Source organism: Ammospiza caudacuta, chromosome 5 (assembly GCF_027887145.1).
Source record: "Ammospiza caudacuta isolate bAmmCau1 chromosome 5, bAmmCau1.pri, whole genome shotgun sequence".
Taxonomy (NCBI): domain Eukaryota; kingdom Metazoa; phylum Chordata; class Aves; order Passeriformes; family Passerellidae; genus Ammospiza; species Ammospiza caudacuta.
In genome coordinates this window covers 11,267,480-11,290,080 of record NC_080597.1, presented here as the reverse complement: position 1 = coordinate 11,290,080, position 22,601 = coordinate 11,267,480, and the positions used below count along the sequence as shown (strand labels likewise).

The window sequence follows — 22,601 nt, the reverse complement described above, 5'->3', positions numbered from 1 at the left end:
CTGAGTCAGCGATTGCTCGCTGGAGGAGCCCTGGTGGATGGCAGCAGGATAAAGCTATCAGGTTGTCACATCTTTTAAATCTGGTGTGCTTTGCTCAGAAGTTCACTGAGCATTGTTTTCTCTTTGAAATTCTTCAGCTGCATGGCTGATGTAGCGTTTGAAAAGTTCCCATGAAGGCTGTGGGTTTTGAAGTGTTATCTGCCTACACTTGATTTTAATTGAAAATGTTTGTCCCACTGTTTCCCCAGTTTTTATTGAGATGCACTATACATCTAGTTTGCTAAAAGATAATTGTATATGGCTAATGCAGATGCTGTTTACACTTGAAAACAATTCTAAATGATTTTTTTAAATCTCTTCGCTATTGCTGTTCTGCCACACACTATTTTGCTAATAAATGACACTTATTGGTGGAGCTTGTCAATGTCTGTGTGACTTATGGAGCTAAGTTGAGTAATTCAAATACAGATATCTAGTGCTTTTCACTATGTATTCTTAGAATTGTTTAAATATGCTTTATCACTAATCTGTAACTGATAAATAACCTTTTCACATTACTTATTTTGCCCATGTGCAATTACATGCTTTGCTTTTACAAGGAATTATTTGGATTTCTGCAGGTCTGGGTAAATTCAAGTCCTAAAACCTTTCATCCATCATGAGGAGGATGCAAAAGCAGTGCAAAATCCTTAGTCTATATTCATCATTCAGCATTTGCTAATGCAGTCTGCTTTAAACATAGTGACTTACTAATGTGTTGTCTGTGTGTTTCAGTCCTATAAGATCATCAACTTTGCTCCAAGTCTGCTGCAAATCATTGTGTCCGACCAGGTTGAATTTCCAGTGCGTCAAGCAGGTGAGATGAAATCTCTTGTTCCATTTTATTTCAGTCACTCTGCTCCTTGAACAGACTCTTGAACTGTTGCAATGTAAGTTCAGGTTTGCTCTGGGGAGGAAATGAAAAGGATCTATCTTTGGTGTTTCTTTTCATCAGGAGGGTCACATGAAATCATGGGTATAGGATAGAGTCCTACTTTGGCTTTCCCTGTGTGTATAGTGATCCCTGCTGGATTGCTGTGATACTGATAGGAGCAAAGCATGATTTCTACTCAAAATTGAGAACCCTTAGGTATTATTTCTCCTGATGGTGCAGAAGTAATGATGCCAAGATAAGTGTGAATTTAAAAATAGAAAAGGATATCACATTTGAGTGCATGTTTCTCTATTTGAATCTCTTTTCTCTGGAAAAGTGAAAATTTCTGTAAAAGGGAAATCACTCCTTAATTCCCAGATCAAGGATAGCCACATACATTTAGTCAGTATCTTGGTGGCTTAAATAAGTAGATATGAAGGAAGGTCAGATCACTGATAGGTTGCACAGTTACACTCTGAGCATGTCTGGAAGGATTGCTCAGCTGTGTGTGTGAGTTCAGGTATAGTGGTGCAGTTAACTGTAGTGTGTGCATTTGTGGAAGATCAGATTCTAAATTCTCATAATCCATTTTAACTACTCCTGTGTGATATGTTCGTCATATACAGAGACTGTTCAGGCCTTTCAGTAAATTAATTAATACTGTTTCATTCACAGCTTTGTTTTTATCCTGTGGAACAGCATTTCCCATAGAAGCACTGTTGGGGTTTTTTTTGTGCAGATCCCATTAATCCCCTGAGTGCTTTGGAGCGTGCTGACATATTCTGTTTGTCATGCTGGCCTTTATTTTTTCAAAGATAATCCAACTTTGAATGGTGTTGTTAGTCCATTCTGTGATAAAGTTTGAGGCTTAATCTAAACTCCATAAGGTCATTTTTATAAATTAATCTCTCATTTCAATACCATTCAGGGAAAAAACCAACTATGTAGAATGTAATTTTTTTTTTATACAGAAGAGAGGTGTAAAATGGAGATGCACATTTAAGTCATATTTGCAAGCCAACAGATTTCCCTGGGAACTTTTTAAAAGCCAAAAATTTGTATAATAACAAGATCTATGGACAAAATGGATTAAAGTCTTGAGCTGGTCTTTCAGGACCTGTTTCTTGTCTGACTAGTCTGGCATGTCATAGACAAAGAGCTTTTTTCCTCTTGCTCCTATAAAATATTTTACAGACTACATGTTTTCATGCTTTGCAATTTCTTATCACTAAAAGAAATGATTGTACCCAAGGATATCTTATTTCTACTTTAAAACCCTAGCTAGTAATCAACCAAAACAGTGTCCAGGCATAAGAGTTTATTAAGAACATTCCTTTAATGCCTCATACCATATTTCTTATGTTTCCTGAAGAATGCCTTCAGGCATTTTAGTACTGATGCATTAATACTGCTTTATTTTCTGTTGAAGGTTAACTTTATTTTTCTTGTTTTTTTCATGTGAGACAGAAGGGAACAATTCAGAGGTATTATGGGAAATCCTAATAGTGAAATAAAGCTTAGGGAATTCACAACAAACATTTCTGTCTGAATAGAAGGTAGGCCATGTGCCAGTTTCATACCGGGCATTTCCCCAAGCAGTGTCCCATCTGTGTGTGCAGTGATTTGTTTACACGAGCCTTCCAAAACTTCACTTACTGAGCTTGAGTCCTTGTTTTAGGAGTGAGTGAAAACACACATAAGTAAATTTTTGTTGGCTTGTTTAGAATGATGGGATATTATTTTCTTATGGAAGACTGCTGTAGTAAAAATGTACCTTGATAGATGCTGATGGAAGTATTATCCTGCTCTGTTCTGATCAGGTGCTATCCTGCTCTGTTCTGATCAGGTGCTTGAGCCTGATCTTGTGTGAAATCATAAGAAAAATGTTTTTCTGATTGAGCTGTGCTCAGTGTCCATAATTGTTAAGAATTCCGGTGGTGGTTTTCAGTTACCTTTTTAACTCTTTGTTCTACTTTTAGCCATTCTGCATGTTGAGCACTGGACAATGTGTAGAATTAATTTACTCTTTTTCTTTAGAATTTAACTATGCTTTCCCTGCTGTCTGTCCTTAGCTGCCATTTACCTGAAGAACATGGTGACCCAATACTGGCCAGACCGTGAGCCACCCCCTGGAGAAGCTGTTTTCCCGTTTAACATCCACGAGAACGATCGGCAGCAGATTCGGGATAACATTGTGGAGGGAATCATTCGTTCTCCTGACTTAGTGAGGTACCTTACATTGCACACACATGGTTCTGCTGCTCAGGTTTTCAGACCTGCCCTTTGTATGTCACAGGCATGTTTTATGAAAAATCCTTTCCTTAGGATTTTTTCCCCTGAGAATCTGAGAGGCCTCAGGAACAAAATGTAAACATTGATTATCTGCTGCTGTGGAATGCAACAGGTGGATCTGTGATTGGTCTCATGTGGTTGTTTCTAATTAATGGCCAATCACAGTCAGCTGGCTCAGACTCTCTGTCTGAGCCACAAGCCTTTGTTATTCATTGCTTCCTTTTCTATTCTTAGCCAGCTTTCTGATGAAATCCTTTCTTCTATTCTTTTAGTATAGTTTTAATATAATATATATAATAAAATAATAAATCAGCCTTCTGAAATATTGAGTCAACATTCTCATCTCCTTCCCTCATCTTGGGACCCCCCGCGAGCACCACCACAGTTGTTAACATGAGAATCTCTATGTTTTGGAAGATGACACAAGTACTTTTTTAGCCAAAGTAATAGTAATCTGCTTACACTTATTCATGGGTGTTTTTCAGAAAAGTAGTAACCTGGCAGTGAGCCCTGTGGTGTGGTTTATCCTTTAAGGGTGTTGTTCAAAGTGTCTTGTAACACTTGCTGTAGTAACAGCCTGTCTGTTTGGCTGATTCAAGGCAGATAGTGTATACAGGGCTGTCTGCAATATGGAATTAACCATTCAGGGAAATACTGTCCAAGATTCCTTTTTTCTAGTAGCCCTTTCATTAATTACTTTATCAATTTTTATCTGTAACCTCAGTATTTAACTATGTATTAGGGTTCTTGGTTTTAAGGTATTAAAAGAATGAAAAATTGTGGTTCTGCTTTTGCTGGAAGAATAGTTAAGAATCTCAAACATAATACAGTTATGATTTTTCACCCCTTTAATTAAAGTGAGGCTGACAGGATGGGAACTGATATTTTCTACAGGCTTTGTTTTTTCATTACTTAGCAGAACTAAAAGTATTTCTCCACAGGTTCTAGTTCAGTGCTGCTCAGCTTTTTTAGTCACACCTCAGTTTAGTCAATCAACAGTTCTGCTTTGCTTCCCCATTGTGAGTGGCATCTAAAAATGTGTGGCAGGAGAGAAACAGTAAGATGATGTTTAACTAATTGGCTCTGCCATATGCTTTGGAGGTTGAGAAAGTGCTGTTCTAGAAGGTCGCAGGAAAATTATAATTTCTTGAGGAGCCTGTGGCTTGGATCATAACACAGGCTATTATTCTTTAATGAAAACCTACAAATTTGTGCTTTTGTGGTTGCTTTCAGCTTGATAAGCAAGTATAAACATTCATTGTCAAAGCACAAAGCTAGCTGGTTCCATGGGCAAGTAATTCTTTTAAAATACTGCTTGATGCATGTGAAGAGGGAGGGAGAAAAGTAGCTAAAATATTCTGAAATTAGTTTATTCTTTTACGTTAAATCCAGTCAGATTTTTTTCTTGCCGTTCCTCTGCTACTTCCAGAGCTCTTTTTTCTTGCTTTTCCTCTGGTACTCCCAGAACTCTTTCAGTGCTGTCAAATTATATTTGATGCTTATGATACAATATAGGTATTGTAGCCAATAAACCCAAATTTGGGGTTTATCCTTTAATTTAAACACTATGCTGTGACCTTATTCACTTAGATTTTTTTTTTCTCTCCCTGCACTAGAGCCCAGCTGACAATGTGCCTCCGTGCTATCATTAAACATGACTTCCCTGGCCACTGGACAGCTGTGGTAGACAAGATAGGATACTACCTGCAGTCTCCAAACAGTGGCAGCTGGCTTGGGAGCCTCCTGTGCCTCTATCAGCTGGTGAAGACTTATGAGTAAGTTGATGTCCATCAGTAAATGAGGAATTGGTAATTTCAGTCTAAGTTGATTGCTGAAAATTACATTCTTAAGAGCACTGGCAGTTCTACAAGAGATTTCAGACAGAAAATGGGAATTAATAATTATCATATGCTTCCTTTCCTGCAAATAAATGAAAAACATTCATCATCTTTGTATCATTAGTGAATTGAAAGCAGAGGTGCCAGCAATAATCTGTATGAATTTACTGCAAATTTTTTTCTTCAGATTTTATACTTTCGATCTGGCTGTAAAAAAAAATCTTTGGGATTATAACTTTCTCTGTTTGAATGTACCCCAAATTCTGAATGTATGAATGCAAATTATTTTCTGCTTTTATGTCATGAATACAGTGCTGTCCTTGTCACATACTGCTATTGCATATTGTTACCTGTAGCATCTTCATGGCAAGAAGTCTAAATCCACACAGCATAAATTAGGAGCACTATAGTAGGGCTTATCACTTTTTTTTTAATTGCCTATTGTTAGAAACATATGTATAAACCACACAAAAGGAATGTAAATGGAAAAAGAGAATCTTTTCCAAAGCAAGGAATTGTCTTTCCCTTTCAATGGCTGTTCACTCCCATTTGTCCAGCACCCAACTTGGGTTTGGCATTGGTATGAACAGCAGAGAAATTCAAATCCCTGCTCCTGTGAGGTGACAGTTCAGTAGTAAAGAACAGCAGTTCTTCCTCTCAGTAACTGCCTTTGTGTAAGGCAATGTTTATTGTTTTCCATTTTTTTATTTATAGGTATTTTTAGTGAATTTACACAAAGGGTTCAGATGGGGGTTAGAGAAGGAGAGAGTGATTGAGTGAGTGCTGGATATTCTTTTTTTTGTTATTTTTTAGGGCACCAAAATTAAACTGTTGGTGGGGAATAGGCATTAGAATTGCCAGTGTGTAGATCTGGACCAACATTTTTGTTTCCATTGCAGGTACAAAAAGGCAGAGGAACGAGATCCCCTCATAGCAGCCATGCAAATATTTTTGCCTCGGATTCAGCAGCAGATGATCCAGCTTCTGCCTGATAACTCCCATTACTCTGTGCTGCTTCAGAAACAAATCTTAAAAATCTTCTATGCTCTTGTTCAGGTTGGCATCTGTGTAGAGGAAAAACAAACTTTTACTTTGCTGGGCACAATGACCTCCTTCACTACTTTCAGAGGTGTGATAGAATAAGAATACCCTTTTGGATGGGAAAAGTCATATACAATAAACAGCTGTTATAGAAATAGGATATTTATAGATTTTTCTACCTTGAAGCTGGTCACATCCTCACCCAGATTAAATTTTTTATGAATGCAGGGTGCTTCTGCACATTGTATCTGTAAGCTCACTAGAGAAGTGTTCCTATTTTTATAAAGTTGCAAATAGCCTGCTACAAACTAGGTATCTAGACAATATGGTTGGTCTCTGAAAGTGTCAGTAATGAATATTGTAGTGTAATTGTCAAATGTTGCACTTCACTAGGAGGCATTTCTCATTACCTGCTGAAAATCTGGCAGATACTATGTTTTAAGGCACATGCACTTCAGAGAGATGAGTTTGGATTTTACTGAGATGAGTTTTGTGAAGGAGTGCTTACAATCAGAAACCAAACCAAATCCTTCATAAGGAACAGCCTGAAAATCCTTAGGGTGTGTTGAAAAGCTAAAATAGTTTGTTACTAAATGGATGGAGAATTCAAAAAATACCAAGATTCTATTTTTCTTTTCAATAACTTGGCTGAATATTGTTACTTTTCTTTGGATTTTGTAGAGAAGTGAGGTTTATGGGATAGTAGCTGGGTAGTAGTAGTGAATCACAGAATGACCAGGTTGGAAGAGATTTTCAAGATCATCGAGTCCAGCCCATGCCCCAACACCTCAACTAAACCATGGCACCCAGTGCCACATCCAGGCTTTTCTTAAACACATCCAGGGGTGGTGACTCCACCACCTCCCCAGCCAGACCATTCCAGTACTTTATCACTCTTTCCATAAAAAACTTCTTCCTAATATCCAACCTATATTCCCCTTGGTGCAGCTTAAGGCTGTGTCCTCTGGTTCTGTACAGTGAGTACATTTTGCTTGCTAAAATGCTGTTAGTTTGCCAAAGCCCTGTGATACTGATACTGCTGTAATCCTGAAAAGTACCTGGGCTGTTGTGAAGAAGAAAAACAAAGACAGTTGGCAAGTTCTTAGACTGAGGAACTTTCCTCAAATTATGTCTGCTCAGAAATTCCTTTTCAAATTGTACCAAGAGAAATGCAATTAGAGTAGTGTTGATATGTAACCTAATTGGTTTTAACTTTACTTAAAACCTCATCTTCCTTAGAATGTAACTGCTGCAGAAAGATTTGCCTTTTGCAGAGAAATATAGTATTTCATAGCTGTGTTTTTTCCCTTATTGCAGTATGCATTGCCCCTCCAGCTGGTGAATAACCAGACTATGACTCAGTGGATGGAGATCTTCCGGACCATCATTGATAGAAATGTACCACTGGTGAGTTCTAGCTTCGTGAAGACCTCTGAAACTTGTGTGTTGGCATTTGAGGAACAGTCAGTGGAAAGATTTTTTAAGTATTTTTTTCTTAAGATTCTTATTCCTTGGATTTTTGAGCCAGAGTCATGTAGTATTCAAGTGTATCTGAGAATTTGCATTTTTTAAATATGCACAATTTTAAAATTCAGGTACAGCCATTGTGCAGGTATTGCACATAGACATTATACTGCCTAATTAAGATAACTGAAAATTCCTGAGTCTCATATAACTGTTAACAGAATCAAAGCTTTAGTCCATGCTGTGTCTTTATATTAGTTTACTTAGCAAGGAATATTTAAAACATACTTGCTTCTCAACAAATGACATTAACTAATTTAAAATAAATGTATTTGTTTGTAGGAGACTTTGCAAATTGATGAAGATGACAGACCAGAGCTGGTGTGGTGGAAATGCAAGAAGTGGGCATTGCATATTGTAGCTCGTCTCTTTGAAAGGTGACTGATTAGAAACTAAATTTGGGTTACAGGTCTGTACCATTACTGGGCATGCAAGTAGAGAAGACAGTTTGAGCAATTTAACAGCTCCTGGTCACTGAAGAGGTTTTCCTGCTGCTGTCCTCTGCCTTGCACTGGCACAACTGCTGGTCTCAGTTCTCAGTGAAATGATTTGACTCCCTTAAGATGTCAAGAAACTTGCCCCACAGGAAAAGTAAATCTATTTATCTACATATTTATTTTAATACACTCAGCTACAAGTGTTTATATTGTCAAACATAAAGGCAGGGAAATATTTGAAAAGAAATCCATAAACATGGAAGTTACAGAGCTTGTGACAAAAAGCCATGTTTACTTCAGTATAATACCTTACCTTGGGATAATTTAAGAAAAGGGAAGTGAGGTGTTACATGGGAAAGGATGGCTTAGAAGGAATCTGGTTAATTTTTCCTTTGTTGATGCAAGACCACTCAGGGTCCTGTATGGTTTAGGAAGTACTGTATTTTCCTGACACCATAGACTTCTCACAGTATAAATATTTGTGTCCTTTTCCTTTTAAAGATATGGAAGTCCTGGAAATGTAACTAAAGAATACTTTGAATTCTCAGACTTCTTTTTAAAAACCTATGCTGTGGGCATACAACAGGTAAGCACAATTCATTTTTTATGAATTGCATTATTTTGACTGAAGAAATGTATTACTTTTTAACAGTGCTTGTATTGAGGTTCATTTATTGAACAAAAATGATGAGAATCTGGCAGGTTTTCCTTGTAGTGACTGAGAAGCTCTTTAGAACTCGGTGACATACAGCTGAGGTATAATAACATAATTTTTCAGCAACTCAAAAAACACTGCAGGAAAACTCTCAGAAAAGGTGAGTGCTGATAAAATGGTATTATTGTCATGTATAAGCACTCTAGATACAACTGAGAGGGACACTTTTGGTGCAGAGGCCTCATTTCACAGAAGGGTGTATTTTCAGGCCTGTTACACTAATTCAATGATACTGTTTTATTTCAGAAAGATACCAGCAGATTAGATGTCTGGAGAACAGCAATGACCATTATTTTATTCCTGGAAAGCATATTATGTGAAAATATAACCTAAATTCACCATTTGCAAGGAAATTATTTTTTGTTAGGAATGCTGATTATTTGTGTTTAACATGGTGTGTGGAGACAGTTCAGTTCTGATAAAGTTGCTAAACAAAATTACTCTTCATCCAGTCTGACAACAGAATAGTTTATCCATAAGGAGGAACTAAGGAGGGGAATGGTTGTGGTAAGGCTGTAAATTAAATGCAAAGAGAAATAGCCAAGTATCTTTTCTAAATTCCTTGCAGTGTGTAACTTCTGAGCAGAAAAATTGACTCCCATGGGCAGTTATAATTTGAAATACCTAAAGTTTTTCTGTTAAGGTATTAAGCTACATTGCAGAGGGGACAGTTTAGCTTTCAAGATAAATGTACTGGATGATCTGCACATTTCTTCCATTTCTGGCTCTTAAATAGTGATTTATCATTATTCCTTGCAGAATTGGTAAGAATTCTGTTGTGAATATTACATGACTAAGATTTTGTTACTTATTCATCAGTTGATAAGTGCTGACATTGTGCTAGAGTCTTATAAGATACAGACAGTTCTTGTCCTTGGAGCATTTCATATAAAAGACTTAACATCAAACTCTGTATTCCTAATGAAGGAGCTATATTCAAAATAAAATTTATTATAATGTTCTGAAGAATTACAAAGCAGAATTGTTCTGCTGAAAGCATATGACTCAAATTTTGTTATGCATTGCCCTTGACTTTTATTGTTATTCATGTATATGCCACTTCTTTACACTTACTAATAATTCACCTGCTGTTAGTGCAGATTAGTACATTTGTTCTGTGCCTTTTTCTTAGTAGAGGAAAATTTTTTACCAAGGAAGCTTTGTGTGATAGAGTTGGTAATAGCATGCCAGGTGATGGCTACAGTAAGTAATTGAAGTTAAGGGGTCTGCACCTCTTCTGATTCAGAGCCTAAGGTGAACCTGTTTTTCTTTCCTGGTTTAGTATTTCTATTCTCTTCACTGTTTTTCCAAAGTAATTTGTCTTCTGTAGGGACCTGTCATTAAATATGAATGCAGACACCAGTGAGCAGGTATAGAAGCCCCAGTTTGAAAATCTCACTGTGCCTTTTCCTCACCTATTCCAGGTTTTGCTGAGGCCTCTCTAAACTGTGAGCCTCTCACTACTGAAGTAGATCTTTGGTTTATAATCACAAGTGATCACATGATAGAGCTAATAGTAAAGGTGGACATCTGCATAAATGTTTGCAGATTAGAACCTTGATATTTCAATTATTTATGATTTTTGGATCAAAGGCATTATAATGATTTCTAATGCTAGAACATCTGCTGTAAAACTACTTTATCTGTTCATGTATATTCACTGAGGAAGTGCACTGCATGTTTATGCATGAGGCAGAATTTTCAGTCTTCATTTAAAAATACCAGTTTGTCACTTCTTTAGGTTCTCTTAAGAATCTTAGACCAGTACAGGCAAAAAGACTATGTTGCACCACGTGTTCTTCAGCAAACATTGAATTATCTGAACCAAGGGGTGATTCACTCTATCACATGGAAGCAAATGAAGCCACACATACAGGTCAGTGCTTAAAACCCTGTCATAAACAATGCATGTCATCAGAGGGGTTAAAAAACATCCCCCAGCCCCCCAAGTTTTGTGTTTTTAAAGAAGGTTTCACTAATCATTCTTCAGTTGATCTGGAAAATAAAATAGCATTTCTACACAAATGCGGTTGTGTTTTGCAATATATGACTACCCTTTATTGCAGATAATGTTAACTCAAGCAAAGATTCTGTTCCATAAGTTCTTTATTTGAATTTTTACAGTCTGCTAAAAAGTCATAGTGTTCTGGCTTTTATTAGTTACTGGTGTTCAGAATTGTCATAGATTTTTGATTGTAGTGCAAAGATAGTGCACGAAGAGAACATGCATCTAAGAGGAGCTAAACCCTCTTTTAAGGACATGTTTTATAAGTGAACTAAAGAACAAATGAAAAGTGATCTTCCTGCTCTTTTATTTTTTCATATCATAAGATCCCCTGTGTGGTTAGTTAATTCCATGACTTTTAAGGGGAAGGACTCTGAAATCCATTCTCATGTTAAGTAATGCATTGGTGAGATCCTTCTGCAGAATGTAGTATTCTGCTGTGTACAGACCAGGTCCTGAAGTGTATTTTATGCATGGTAATGTAATATTATAAAGATAGATTATATAACTACTGCTGCTCTCTGGGCCTGTTTCAAAAGGAAAGTACCTATAATAATGTGAATTTGTTTCTGGTAGACAAAATAAAAGAGTGCTGCTTAAAGGAATGTAACTCTCCAGAAAAATAAGTCTAATAAATTAGTGCATGGGGGAGGGCAGCGGCACTGGAATTTGATTTTATGTGTACTTACATGTATTTGGCTTTTCTAAAATTAGACCATAACAGAAGAGGTGATATTCTCTCTAATGTGCTACAAAGATGAGGATGAGGAGCTCTGGCAAGAGGATCCATATGAATATATCCGCATGAAATTTGGTAATTTGGCTTTATTTTTTGCTTTCATCATAACTGTACCCTGTAGTTCCAGTGATCAGCATGGCCACTGTAATGTCTGTTTTCACCTGAACAAGGGGAAGAGCAAAACTTTTTTCTTAAATCTCAGTAATCTGTAGTTAAAACCATGTGGCAGATCAGGTGAGTTTGGGCTATGGGGCTGGTAGCTTTGATCTAAATGATTCTCTCAGAGTTTTTTCCTACTTCACTTGTGCTCAGAGCAGCCCAGACAGCCTGGCTTGCTCCCTTGTTAGTGCCTGTTTCAGAATCCTGGCTTGCAGATGTGCCAGCTGTTCCTGCAGCTCTCACTTTGGCCAGAAGAGGCCTGACTTACTCTTTCCCTGCTGAAAATTGTCAGGGCTTTCAGCATTCTTCTGCCACTTATTACTACTCCATTGTAAGATCATTAGATATATATATTCCTTCAAAGACACAGTGCAAAATCTTGGGAGTAACACATAGGGCCATATTATGAATAATTGCATTTATTAAAAGATTCATGTCATTGAAAAGGAGAAAGGTACTTTAAAAGTACAGCAATTTTAGCTGGAAAACTCCTGCAAGCCAGGCACCACAGAGATGTATATGCAGCATTTGGGAAATTTTAATTAGTTGATTTGGGATTAGTGTATATGAAAATGGAATTTAAATATTCATAGAATTATTTAAAAGCTTGGAGAGTTGTTATGCAACAAATTAATTACAATATAGTGTTGATCACTAGGGTATACATACATCCTTGATATTTGGTGTGTGAATTCAGTTCTTTCTGTGTAAGTAGTGAATCTTATTTTTATGTGTAGCTGAGGCAATTAAAAACAGATTCAGGTTGTATCGTGGGAAGGTAAAAAGCCACTCAAAGTACATTACACTCACATATCCAAGTACATTAAATGGAGTTTTTTGAGGCACTTTTTGGTTTGGAACAAGGATTTCAGTGGTCTGGTAGTATTTCCTAATGATGTTTTATCTAAAAGTTTTCAGGAAAAGTTGGTGTGTAATTTGAGTCACATTTTAAGATAGCGTTTTAAGATCTTTTAGTTTGATTTAATTTGTGTGGGGATGTTTGGATTAGAACATGTTTGTTTGGATTAGAACATGTTTTTTTCAAGATATAAATTACCCTTTCAATATGAACAGCAGAAGTTTAGTTGCAGTGAATGAAATTAAAAAACTTGACCTTTCAACAGATTTAAAACTACTCCAGATCTAAGTAGATTTTATGTACAAAAAGTTTCCCATGAGGTTTTAATAAAATCAAGTCAAAAATGTGTACATGTGGTATACAGATGGTATTGGAGTGTATTGTTGTTCTTCCTATAGGAGTTTTAATTAAAAAAAGAGACAGGATTTTTCATCCCTTGTATATGGTCTCAAAAGAGCTAATGAATAAAGAGAATATTCTTAATTAAGGGAATGAAGAGAGGCAGTGGATTTGGAAGGCAAGAAGTAAGGTATGTGACATAAGCTTGGGTCTGACTCTTTAACCAGGAAGTGAAGACAAACCTGTCAATAATTTTGAGGTTATATGTTCATCCAGGTTTTGGGATACGCCAAAACCAAGATGGTTTAGAAAAAAAAATTATTATTCAGAAAAGAAAATTTTTAATGCTCTTTTCTCCCCATTCTTTTAGATGTATTTGAGGACTATGCATCCACAACAACAGCAGCCCAGAATCTCCTTTACACTGCTGCAAAGAAGAGAAAAGAGGTATGAAACCAGTGGCTTTAAATTATTTGAATTTTCCTTAATAAAGTTATTTTCCCTATGTATTTGAAGATGCTAAAGGAAGCTAGTCTTGAAAAATATACTTGCTGCTACATAGTTAAATGTTGCCTGGCTGAATGCTATCAATTTGGGGAGAGTTAAAATATGGTGTGTACAAATACTAAGTGGATTCTTCTTCCAGATCTAAAATGCATCTGCCAGATACAAAATGAGTTGGAATAGATATATTGGAATAGATTTTCCCAGGTTTACAAACATCCTCTGTCACAGCTGTTCTCAGCATCAGAGACTGTAGCAGGAGGGAAAGTGGATCTGATCCTTATTAATTTTCACTGATGGTGAAAATTGGCAGCAATGAAGTTAGCAAGGACAAAACCCATTCCATGTAGTTATTCTTTAAATGAGGACATAACTTTTCTGTAGATTTTTTTGTATTTCCAGTGACCTGTACAAAAATACTCAGGCAAGCCCCCTAGAAAGCACAGTTGGCTAAAATGGTAAATGTTGTTCTAGGTTCCATTTTAACATCCAGTAATCATGGAGCTCAATTTCCAGATGGATTTTCAGAGGAAAACACAGACTTTACATTAGGTGGAATAGGTGGAATATGCCCTTTCTACATTTTATTGTCAAAACAGTTCTTGTCCACTGATACTCCTTCTCATTTTCATAATTTGTATTTAGACCATCCCAGTGGCATGTTGGAAAAGGACATAATGAGTGTGGAAATCACATTCAGCTGTTGGTTTTGCCAGGAAACTTTTCTAAGTCTAGTCAACTTTAGAAACTACTCCCAAAATCAATAGATCAAATTAAGTTTATGAGATTTTAGTCCAAGCTCTCCTTGAAAATATATGTATTTTCATAGATATATGCACACACACATATGTATTTATATTTATGTGTGAGACAAGCCAGAAAAGAAGAGGAAAAGTGGGCGAGGTGCTGTTTGAGCCTTTTGCCTTTTCATCACTTTTTTTGATTTGCTTCAACACAGTGACAAAAATACCTTACTTGCTATTAGTAATGAGAAATTTCATGGATATGAATCTAATTTTGACCAATTTGGCTGAAAAGTTGAAAATTCCAAAGTTTTACACTTTTAAGTATTGAAAGGGGCTGTATTTAGTACCTCACATTGCTCTAGCCAAGACAAAATTTCTTCTTGAAAATGTCATATGAGTTGTTTAAACAATGCTATTAAAATAACTTGAGTAATGGGATTGTTTGTTTTCTGTCCTGCCACAGGTATTACCAAAAATGATGACATATTGCTACCAGATTCTGACAGAGCCAAACATTGATCCAAGGAAAAAAGATGGAGCTTTGCATGTTATAGGATCCCTAGCAGATATTTTGCTGAAGGTAAATGGGTAAAGAAATGAAAATAAGTTTGCAATTCTTGCTATCAGCTGTGATTTAAATTAAAATAGTCTTACTTTATAAAGTATGACTAGCCCTTAGCCATATTTATAAAAATCAGTAGGGAGATTGTACTCTGATTGCAATCAGAATATGAGAGTCTGTTTATTTAAAAATATTAACATTCTTTCCTGGTTTTTATTTCATAATTTTATACACAGATATTTCCTTCTCACATTTTTCCAAAGCTCTGTTTGTTTGTTACACGATAGTCCCTTGGTCCCCTCCTGCTTTACTGGGAAAATGGAAGTGTTAAGAAAGCAAACATGCATTCCATCAGCAACATGGCCTATGATTCTTTATGAAATTCCCCAACTTATGGGAATGGCCCTAACTTATGGGCTTCTTCTGGTTCCAGGAAAAGGTTTACTTAACACATAACAGGGGTGTTCTGTCTAGCTTTCCAACTTTTTCACTCTTCAATAAGTGGCTTTAAGTCTTATTTCATCTGCCAGTTGGGAGGTTTGAAAAAAACTGAAAAGAACAAGGAGCCTTCCTCCATTTTTTGTAGACAGCATCTTCAGAATTTTGGGTGTATTTCTGCAATCTGAACGCAAATTTAATGCACACTGTTGCTTTCTAATTGAAATTGATTACAGTCTGCCTGGTGCTTTTGTAGATGATGGAGTCCAAAATATGCCTTTGCTCCATGTCAAAAGTAATTGACAAAGCATTATCACTTTTAGCATGAGAATGGTGATCTTGTGCTGAAAGCTTCTTTTAAAAGGTGATTTATTATATTTTATCTGAATTGTCTCACTGTGCAGGATGTGTCTTCAGTTAGGAGCAACATCTTACCAGCACTGGCCATCTGGTTTTTTACCAATCTATTTTATGATCTTAAATCCTGAAACATCAGTAACTTTTGCAGAATTATTGTAGATTATTTTGGATTGTACGTGTCCTTCCTCATGCAGGAGTATAACAGTGAATGAGGAAACATTGTTTGTGTTGTGAGGAGATTTTCATATTAACATATTTATCTCTGTCCTGTGGGGAAGAAAGGGGATTTATTCCAGTATTCTGCTCCTATTTGAAATTTTCAATCCTGAAACATGAGGTTATATTGCACTTTATACAAGAGTAATAACCCCAAACACCACAGACCCCTTTAAAATTTGAATTTCTTGTGTTTGGAATTTGATACATTGAAGCATTCCATCAGCTGCTTCCATATCGAATCCTGGATTTGTAAGTGCTTTCTGCTCTTGAGCTGACTGAGATCCTGAGTCTAGGGAGCTCATAGATACAATGGGCCTGCCTGAGCCACCTGGCTCCCACAGCAGCTCCAGTTCAAAGCTTACAAACTTCTGGCCAGTGTGCAGAAAAGATCAGTATTTTCCTTTCTCTGTTTTTTCTCTGCTCAGTCCTTCATCCTGCTCTGTGAAGGCTGGGGATGAGTGTGGAAAAAAATGCTGTGTGCACTGGTGAAATCAAGTGTGATCATGTAAGATACTCGTGTTGTGTTGAGTGTCCCATTTCACCCTTTTCTGTCTTTGCCACTGAACCATTCCTTTGGATGGTAACAGCATCCCTAGCGTGTATCTTTTCTATTATTCTGGGACTATAAGGAAAGTCTCAAATCTCCATGCTGGTTCTAGCTTCCTGTGAGAATCTTGGCATTTGCTAAGGTTGGAATAATGAAGGATAACTCTCATCCAGTATCCTTCTCCAGCTAAGAAAATTTCTGTCACAAAGGAATTATCTTCATCCATTAATAAACACGAAAAAAGATGAAATTTGTTGCTGTAGTGTCCAAGACAGTAAGTTTTGATACTTAGAGTAACAGTGGTTCATTTGAAACTCAGATCTGTTCCATACTAACCCCATATTTATCTTCAGGTTTATATTTTCTCCTTTGTAGGTAGAATGGAATTACCAGGTTATTGATCTTTGTTAGTTTTTAAGAAAAATCATCTGGTGTTAATTGCCTTAAATAATATGAAAATTCCAGTTTACATGTTGTAATGAATAACGCCAAGTAAAATATGATACAGTTGTTTCACTTACCTGGTTTAGAACTTGCTGTGCTTTTGAGTTGGTTCTATTCAAGATAAGGGATCCAGCTCTCCTAATAAGGAGGATACCTTTATTATATATACAAACTATTGTATTTCCCATGGTTGATATTTGAAATGCATTATGGGCTAGAAAGAAGTATGTGAAATGAATGGTCTCCAAAATTAATTTTTCCTTACTCCATCAGAAGAGTGTCTTCAAGGATCAAATGGAGCTGATGTTGCAGAATCATGTGTTTCCCTTGTTCATGTCTAACCTGGGATACCTCAGAGCTCGAGTAAGTTCACCTACTACATCAATTCCAGTATTTGCCTCGGTTCCTTCCTTTGCAGTTTGATTTCATTCTGAATGTTACTGAAAGAAATTAGGAAAATACATAGTAAAATTTGAAATAAGATTCTTATGCTGTATGTTTTCATAATTTTGTTTTTAAAAAGTGATTTTTCAGTTAAAGGAATTGATGTAGGGTTGATGTTGTATTAATGTTCACCTCTTCAATCAAACTCGGGAATTTGAGCAGCAATTGTGGCCATTTTTCATTAACAGAGATGGCTGTGAAGAGTAGGTAGGATTTCCACAAGTAGGTAACATCAGTTTGGATGTTGCTTGAAGAAAATCCCCAAGTGCTGATATCAGTCATGGACAAACAGTTTTCATTGTTTTGTTCTGATTTTATTTCCCCTAGAAGGACCAAAGCAATGAATGCAGATTATGTGCACACTGAATTTATTGGAATTTGGGAAAGTACAATAAAGAACTGCTTGAGTGCAATGCCTGTGCTACATTTAATGAAAGAATACACCATAATTAAGTGGGGGGAAAAAGCAATGCATGCAAGCAGGGAGACAGTTAGCATTGGTTTTGACTCAGTTAAAAATGCTTAAAATTGCCATAGTCCCTAACTTGCTTCTCTTTTTGCCTTGCAGTCATGTTGGGTACTTCATTCATTCAGTGCTTTGAAATTTCACAATGAGCTAAACTTGAGGAATGCAGTAGAGCTGACAAAGAAGAGCCTGATTGATGATAAGGAGATGCCTGTCAAAGTAGAAGCAGCCATAGCCCTTCAGACCTTAATAAGCAACCAAGAGCAAGGTATGTGACAGTCATTCATCAGCTGTATACACTGATCTATTGATTTTTTGTCAAGACAAGGAGGTTGGTGCAGATTTATCTAAACATTTCTGTCATTTGAAGACATAGGTTTCAGAATATTTTATCACGTTTAGGCAGATTCACTTGCTCATTACATCCCAAAATTTTGACTTGAAGTTTTTATGATGTAAAAGAAGTTAGAATCAGCATGTTTTTATAAAGTAAATATCACCCATCTTTGGGGTTTTTTTAGTGAACTTAAGCAGTGTGTATGTTTAAAAATGAGCACTGCTTTATGTATGAGAGCAAGTGTTCCCTCAAAAGTGGATTTTAGCTGTAGGTGGCATTTCAATATTACACAATTTATTTACTCTGTCTACGAGTTACAGACTGTAAAATTGCCTTGGGTATGTTTTTGACTATTTTATTTCTTTAGTGAATTCAAATTTAAAAAACTTATTTTGTTCAAGAGTAGTCAGCTACCTGGCAGTTTGAAGATGCTGTATATTTGTGTTTATGGATAGCTGATTTCACCTGCTTTCTATTCATCTTTTAGCCAAGGAATATGTGAAGCCTTATGTGAGGCCAGTGATGCATGAGCTCCTGCACATTGTGAGGGAGACAGAGAACGATGATCTCACCAATGTAATCCAGAAGATGATCTATGAGTACAGCCAGGAAGTGGCCACTATTGCTGTGGACATGACCCAGCACCTGGTGAGAGCAATACTAAATGACCACTCCAGGCAGAAGCATGTCCTACTTTGAACATTTAATGAACTCTGCTTGAAGTACACACTGTTTAAAGTAATATTTACAAGAGTCCACCTTAGTATTTGCAGTATTTGTGGGGTTCTTTCTGTATGAAACATCTTTACAACCTATAGATTGTTCAAAGACGCTGATTTGTGTCACTGCTTTTAATGAGCCACAATCTAACTATTTAGCATTTCAAATTACTTGACGTAGACTTCTGAAAAAAAAGAGGAGATTTTAATTTGCTGTGTTCCCCTTTCAAATGCAGCAAGAATATTTTTCAGTGCTGACAGCTCGTAGAGATAAGGCATTGCTGCTGCTGCTGCTGCATTAACTGCCTTGGTTTTGAATGACAAATTAGAAACATGGTTTTGCTCTTGAATGTCAAGCTGGTTGGTTTTGTTCACAGGCTGAAATATTTGGTAAAGTACTTCAGAGTGAAGAATATGAGGAAGTAGAGGACAAAACTGTTATGGCCATGGGCATCTTGCACACAATTGACACAATCCTGACAGTTGTGGAAGATCACAAGGAGGTGAGATTTTCCTTGGTACTTTTTCATGCATGACAGGAAGCACTTCTGTGTGTGTTGCATTATTTGCCATGAATGTGCATTTACTGCAGTGGCATGGTACCAAGCCATCTCTGACAGACTGGAATCTAAAGCCCAGTTTACTTTTATGATTTATTAATTTTCAGCTTTCAACTTTAAGGGAATTTATGTCCCAAGGGTAAAATTCTTAGCCCTTACTTGGTAAACACTTCATTGGAATGTGCTGGTTTTGGTTGGGGTAGAGTTAATTTTCTTCACACTGGCTAGTTGTATTACAGACTGTTAAAATAGAATTTTAAAAGAAATATTTTGCATAAACCTAGTTTTTTACAGTGATGACCCATATCTTTAGTTTACCCAGCAATATCTTGGATTGAATTCCTAGGAATTGGTCTCCCAGTTGTGGTGCAATGTGTGCCCACAAATCACACATTCAGGGTAAAGAGGTTCTTTCTGCCTCAGTGAGACCTTATTTCATAATATTATGATAATTCAGCATTTAAAAGTGATAAAAGCCTTTTTGATTTGAAGAACTGCTCAAAGTGAATTAGTCAAATACATGTATTTGATTGCTGTATTTCTAATTTTTTAAATAAACTGCTCTATGTTTTTATTTCAGATCACTCAACAGCTCGAGAGCATTTGTTTACAGATCATTGGCCTTGTTTTGCAGAAACACGTGATAGGTATGTTTTAGAGATATGAAAAATGATGTAAATTAATTATTGTTATCTTTCAGAACAGAATTTTATCTTTTTTTGTGTGTGTTTCTTTAAAGATTAAGCCATTACTTTACCATTGTAATTTCACCTCATCTACTCTTGTACATTAGTCAGATTGGCTGTTGTGTTTTGGAGGTCAAAAGCTGAAGATGCTGTTCTGATTATAATTCTGGCTAATTGTGTTAAAGGACAATGTCTAAATTACATTAGTCTCTTATGGACATGGTCTGCAATTAAATTACTGCTTCATCAGTATGCTGCACTAAAAGTTACACTTTTGTGGTAAGGCCTTCAAGAATAAACAAAGACTGAGGAAAAAATATATTTTGCAGTAAATCAATGAGAAACATTGTCTTTAATGTGCTGCTGATATATTTTTTGGTGTGTATTTACAGTGGAAAACTATGCATATCATTGTAACTATAGCCAACACAAGGCCTGTCTGAAAGAGTCTTTTACAATTTGTTTTATTTTTCTCTGTATGATTTAGTTTCTAATTGCTGTCTTCTAGTTGTTACATGACTCAGGACTTGGTTTCAGATTTCAAGGTAGTTGCAAGTTAAATGTTTTTTGTAAAGCACCCTGCTTCAAATTGTCTTTTGCAGAGTTTTATGAAGAAATTCTGTCCTTGGCCTTCAGCTTAACATGCCAGATGATTTCACCTCAGATGTGGCAGCTTTTAGGTGTTCTGTACGAGGTTTTCCAGCAGGACTGCTTTGAATACTTTGCAGGTAAATTCACTTCTGTTCTAGTGATATTTTTACTGTTTGAGAATTCATCTCTAGCAGATAAGGGTCTCTTCCATTTAGTGCCAAGGTTTAAAATGATCATGTATTTGAGTCATGCCCTGCTCATCTGTTGAGTGTGGGAGTGCAACAGGAGATATTTAAGTAGGAGAAGCAAATCTGTCAGTGTGATCAGTTGTTGTAGGGGTCCTGAACTCAAAGAAAGTTGAATATTCAAAGTTAATGTGAAAATACAAATTGATTCATTAAAATGTAGTCCTGCTCTAATTCCAAGAATGCAGCCTGCATAGTGCATTTTATGAAGAATTCTTCCAGGAAAGACTATCAGAGTTTGAATTTCCAACCATATTCAAGAACATCACCTAATGAATTCCCCTTTTTAAGACTGCCTCTCTGGTTAGTACTTTTAGTAACTTCTTTCTCTTTTGCTCTCCATATTTTGCAGATATGATGCCTCTCTTGCATAATTATGTGACTATTGACACTGATACTTTGCTGTCTAACCCAAAGCATTTAGAAATCATTTACTCTATGTGTAAAAAGGTAAGGCTTTTGATTCTTACTGTTGTTCTTATCACTGGTACATAACAATTAGAGGAGCTGAGTGACCTGAACATGCCACGTGGTGACCAAGCATTTCAGAACTAAGTGAATTTTAGTCTTGACTCAGTTCTGAGCACACACAGCACCTTCACACTTTTTAAGTGACATCCTTTAAGAAAATTACATGCAAAAGGCTGTGTGGGAGAAAGTTGCTGTTTGTCTTGACTCTCTTCCATGGAAAGCTATTTTGGTAGGTAGGGAATTAATGAAGCCTGATTTCCTTGGGTTGTGTATCTTGCAGTTGGACTCTCTGGTTGTCAGCTAAGGTGCAAACTCATTTGAAGTCCTTCCTACATTTATCTTGTTTCTCTTTCATTCTGAGTCTCTCATGTATAATAAAGTATGAGATCATGCTGCAGTCCTCCTCTGATTTGGGGCATTAGAGAGTGTTAAGCATCTAGCTACTTGCTTATTTTTAAGAAACTTGGAGTGTTTATTAGATTGTGAAAATTTTGCTTTTTTTGTCAGGTTTGATTGACAGTGACCATGGAGTTGAAATGTATTGAGATGAAGCACTCAGTTTCATTTGTATGTGCCTACACACAGAATGATTGCATACATCTTGTTCTTAATCAGAAACTAGCCTAGACATAGCACTTCACTTTGCCACGCTGTTAACCTGCCAGTGACTATTAGAATTGAAGTGAAAGAATGGAAGCACCATGTGGAGAACATCAGTGATTCTTCTAAGTGACACTTCATTCTAAAAAAGGGATAGTGAGAACATACAAATAATATAACATTCTTTAAGAAGTACAGTAATTTCTTCTAGTTTTTAAAATTCACCTTTAGCCACTAATCCTTATTTATGTCCTGTAGAGATGAATTATGTGTCTTAATTCCTCACAGAATTTAACATGAATACATATGTATATGCTGTGTAGAGATTTTTGGATGTATGCAGGTACAGGAGCACTTGCTTTCAGTGTTGTCAGTGATTACTGATAAATTGTTACTCTGATTGTTAGGTACTGACAGGAGATGCAGGAGAAGACGCAGAGTGCCATGCAGCCAAACTCCTAGAAGTGATTGTTCTTCAGTGCAAAGGACGGGGTATTGACCAGGTGATTCATATTGAACAGGTTTTCTCTTTTATTGCTTTCTAATGATCCATGACTCCTGAGAGAAACAGCTGCAGTTAGAGAATTTGAGGGAAATGTACGCTGGGGAGAAAGACAGAAAGAAGTAAATGAGCTCAGGAAAGTTTGTAAGGTTGGGGTTTTTTTGGTTTTGAGACAAGATGTTAGTGGGCATGGCCACAGAATGGATACGGACTGAATGACAAAGACATAGTATGTTGTGCAAGATTGTAGCTTTTTGCTTTCTCTTAATACAATTTCCCTTTTGATGCAAAACACATAG

The 22,601-nt window shown here is 36.5% G+C and overlaps 1 protein-coding gene across 1 annotated transcript in view; it reads left to right on the top strand.

Moving 5' to 3' along the window:
- The window catches only part of IPO8 (importin 8), a 47,536-nt gene that overhangs the window by 7,472 nt on the left and 17,463 nt on the right, over positions 1–22,601 (top strand). The window contains exons 2-20 of the mRNA XM_058805277.1: positions 775–856; positions 2,986–3,142; positions 4,822–4,980; positions 5,943–6,099; positions 7,402–7,491; positions 7,891–7,985; positions 8,547–8,631; positions 10,502–10,636; positions 11,480–11,579; positions 13,232–13,308; positions 14,575–14,691; positions 16,955–17,044; positions 17,694–17,859; positions 18,416–18,576; positions 19,025–19,150; positions 19,788–19,854; positions 20,496–20,621; positions 21,082–21,179; positions 22,208–22,303. Coding sequence (XP_058661260.1) covers positions 775–856; positions 2,986–3,142; positions 4,822–4,980; positions 5,943–6,099; positions 7,402–7,491; positions 7,891–7,985; positions 8,547–8,631; positions 10,502–10,636; positions 11,480–11,579; positions 13,232–13,308; positions 14,575–14,691; positions 16,955–17,044; positions 17,694–17,859; positions 18,416–18,576; positions 19,025–19,150; positions 19,788–19,854; positions 20,496–20,621; positions 21,082–21,179; positions 22,208–22,303 — 2,184 coding nt within the window. The remainder of the gene's footprint in view (positions 1–774; positions 857–2,985; positions 3,143–4,821; positions 4,981–5,942; positions 6,100–7,401; positions 7,492–7,890; positions 7,986–8,546; positions 8,632–10,501; positions 10,637–11,479; positions 11,580–13,231; positions 13,309–14,574; positions 14,692–16,954; positions 17,045–17,693; positions 17,860–18,415; positions 18,577–19,024; positions 19,151–19,787; positions 19,855–20,495; positions 20,622–21,081; positions 21,180–22,207; positions 22,304–22,601) is intronic.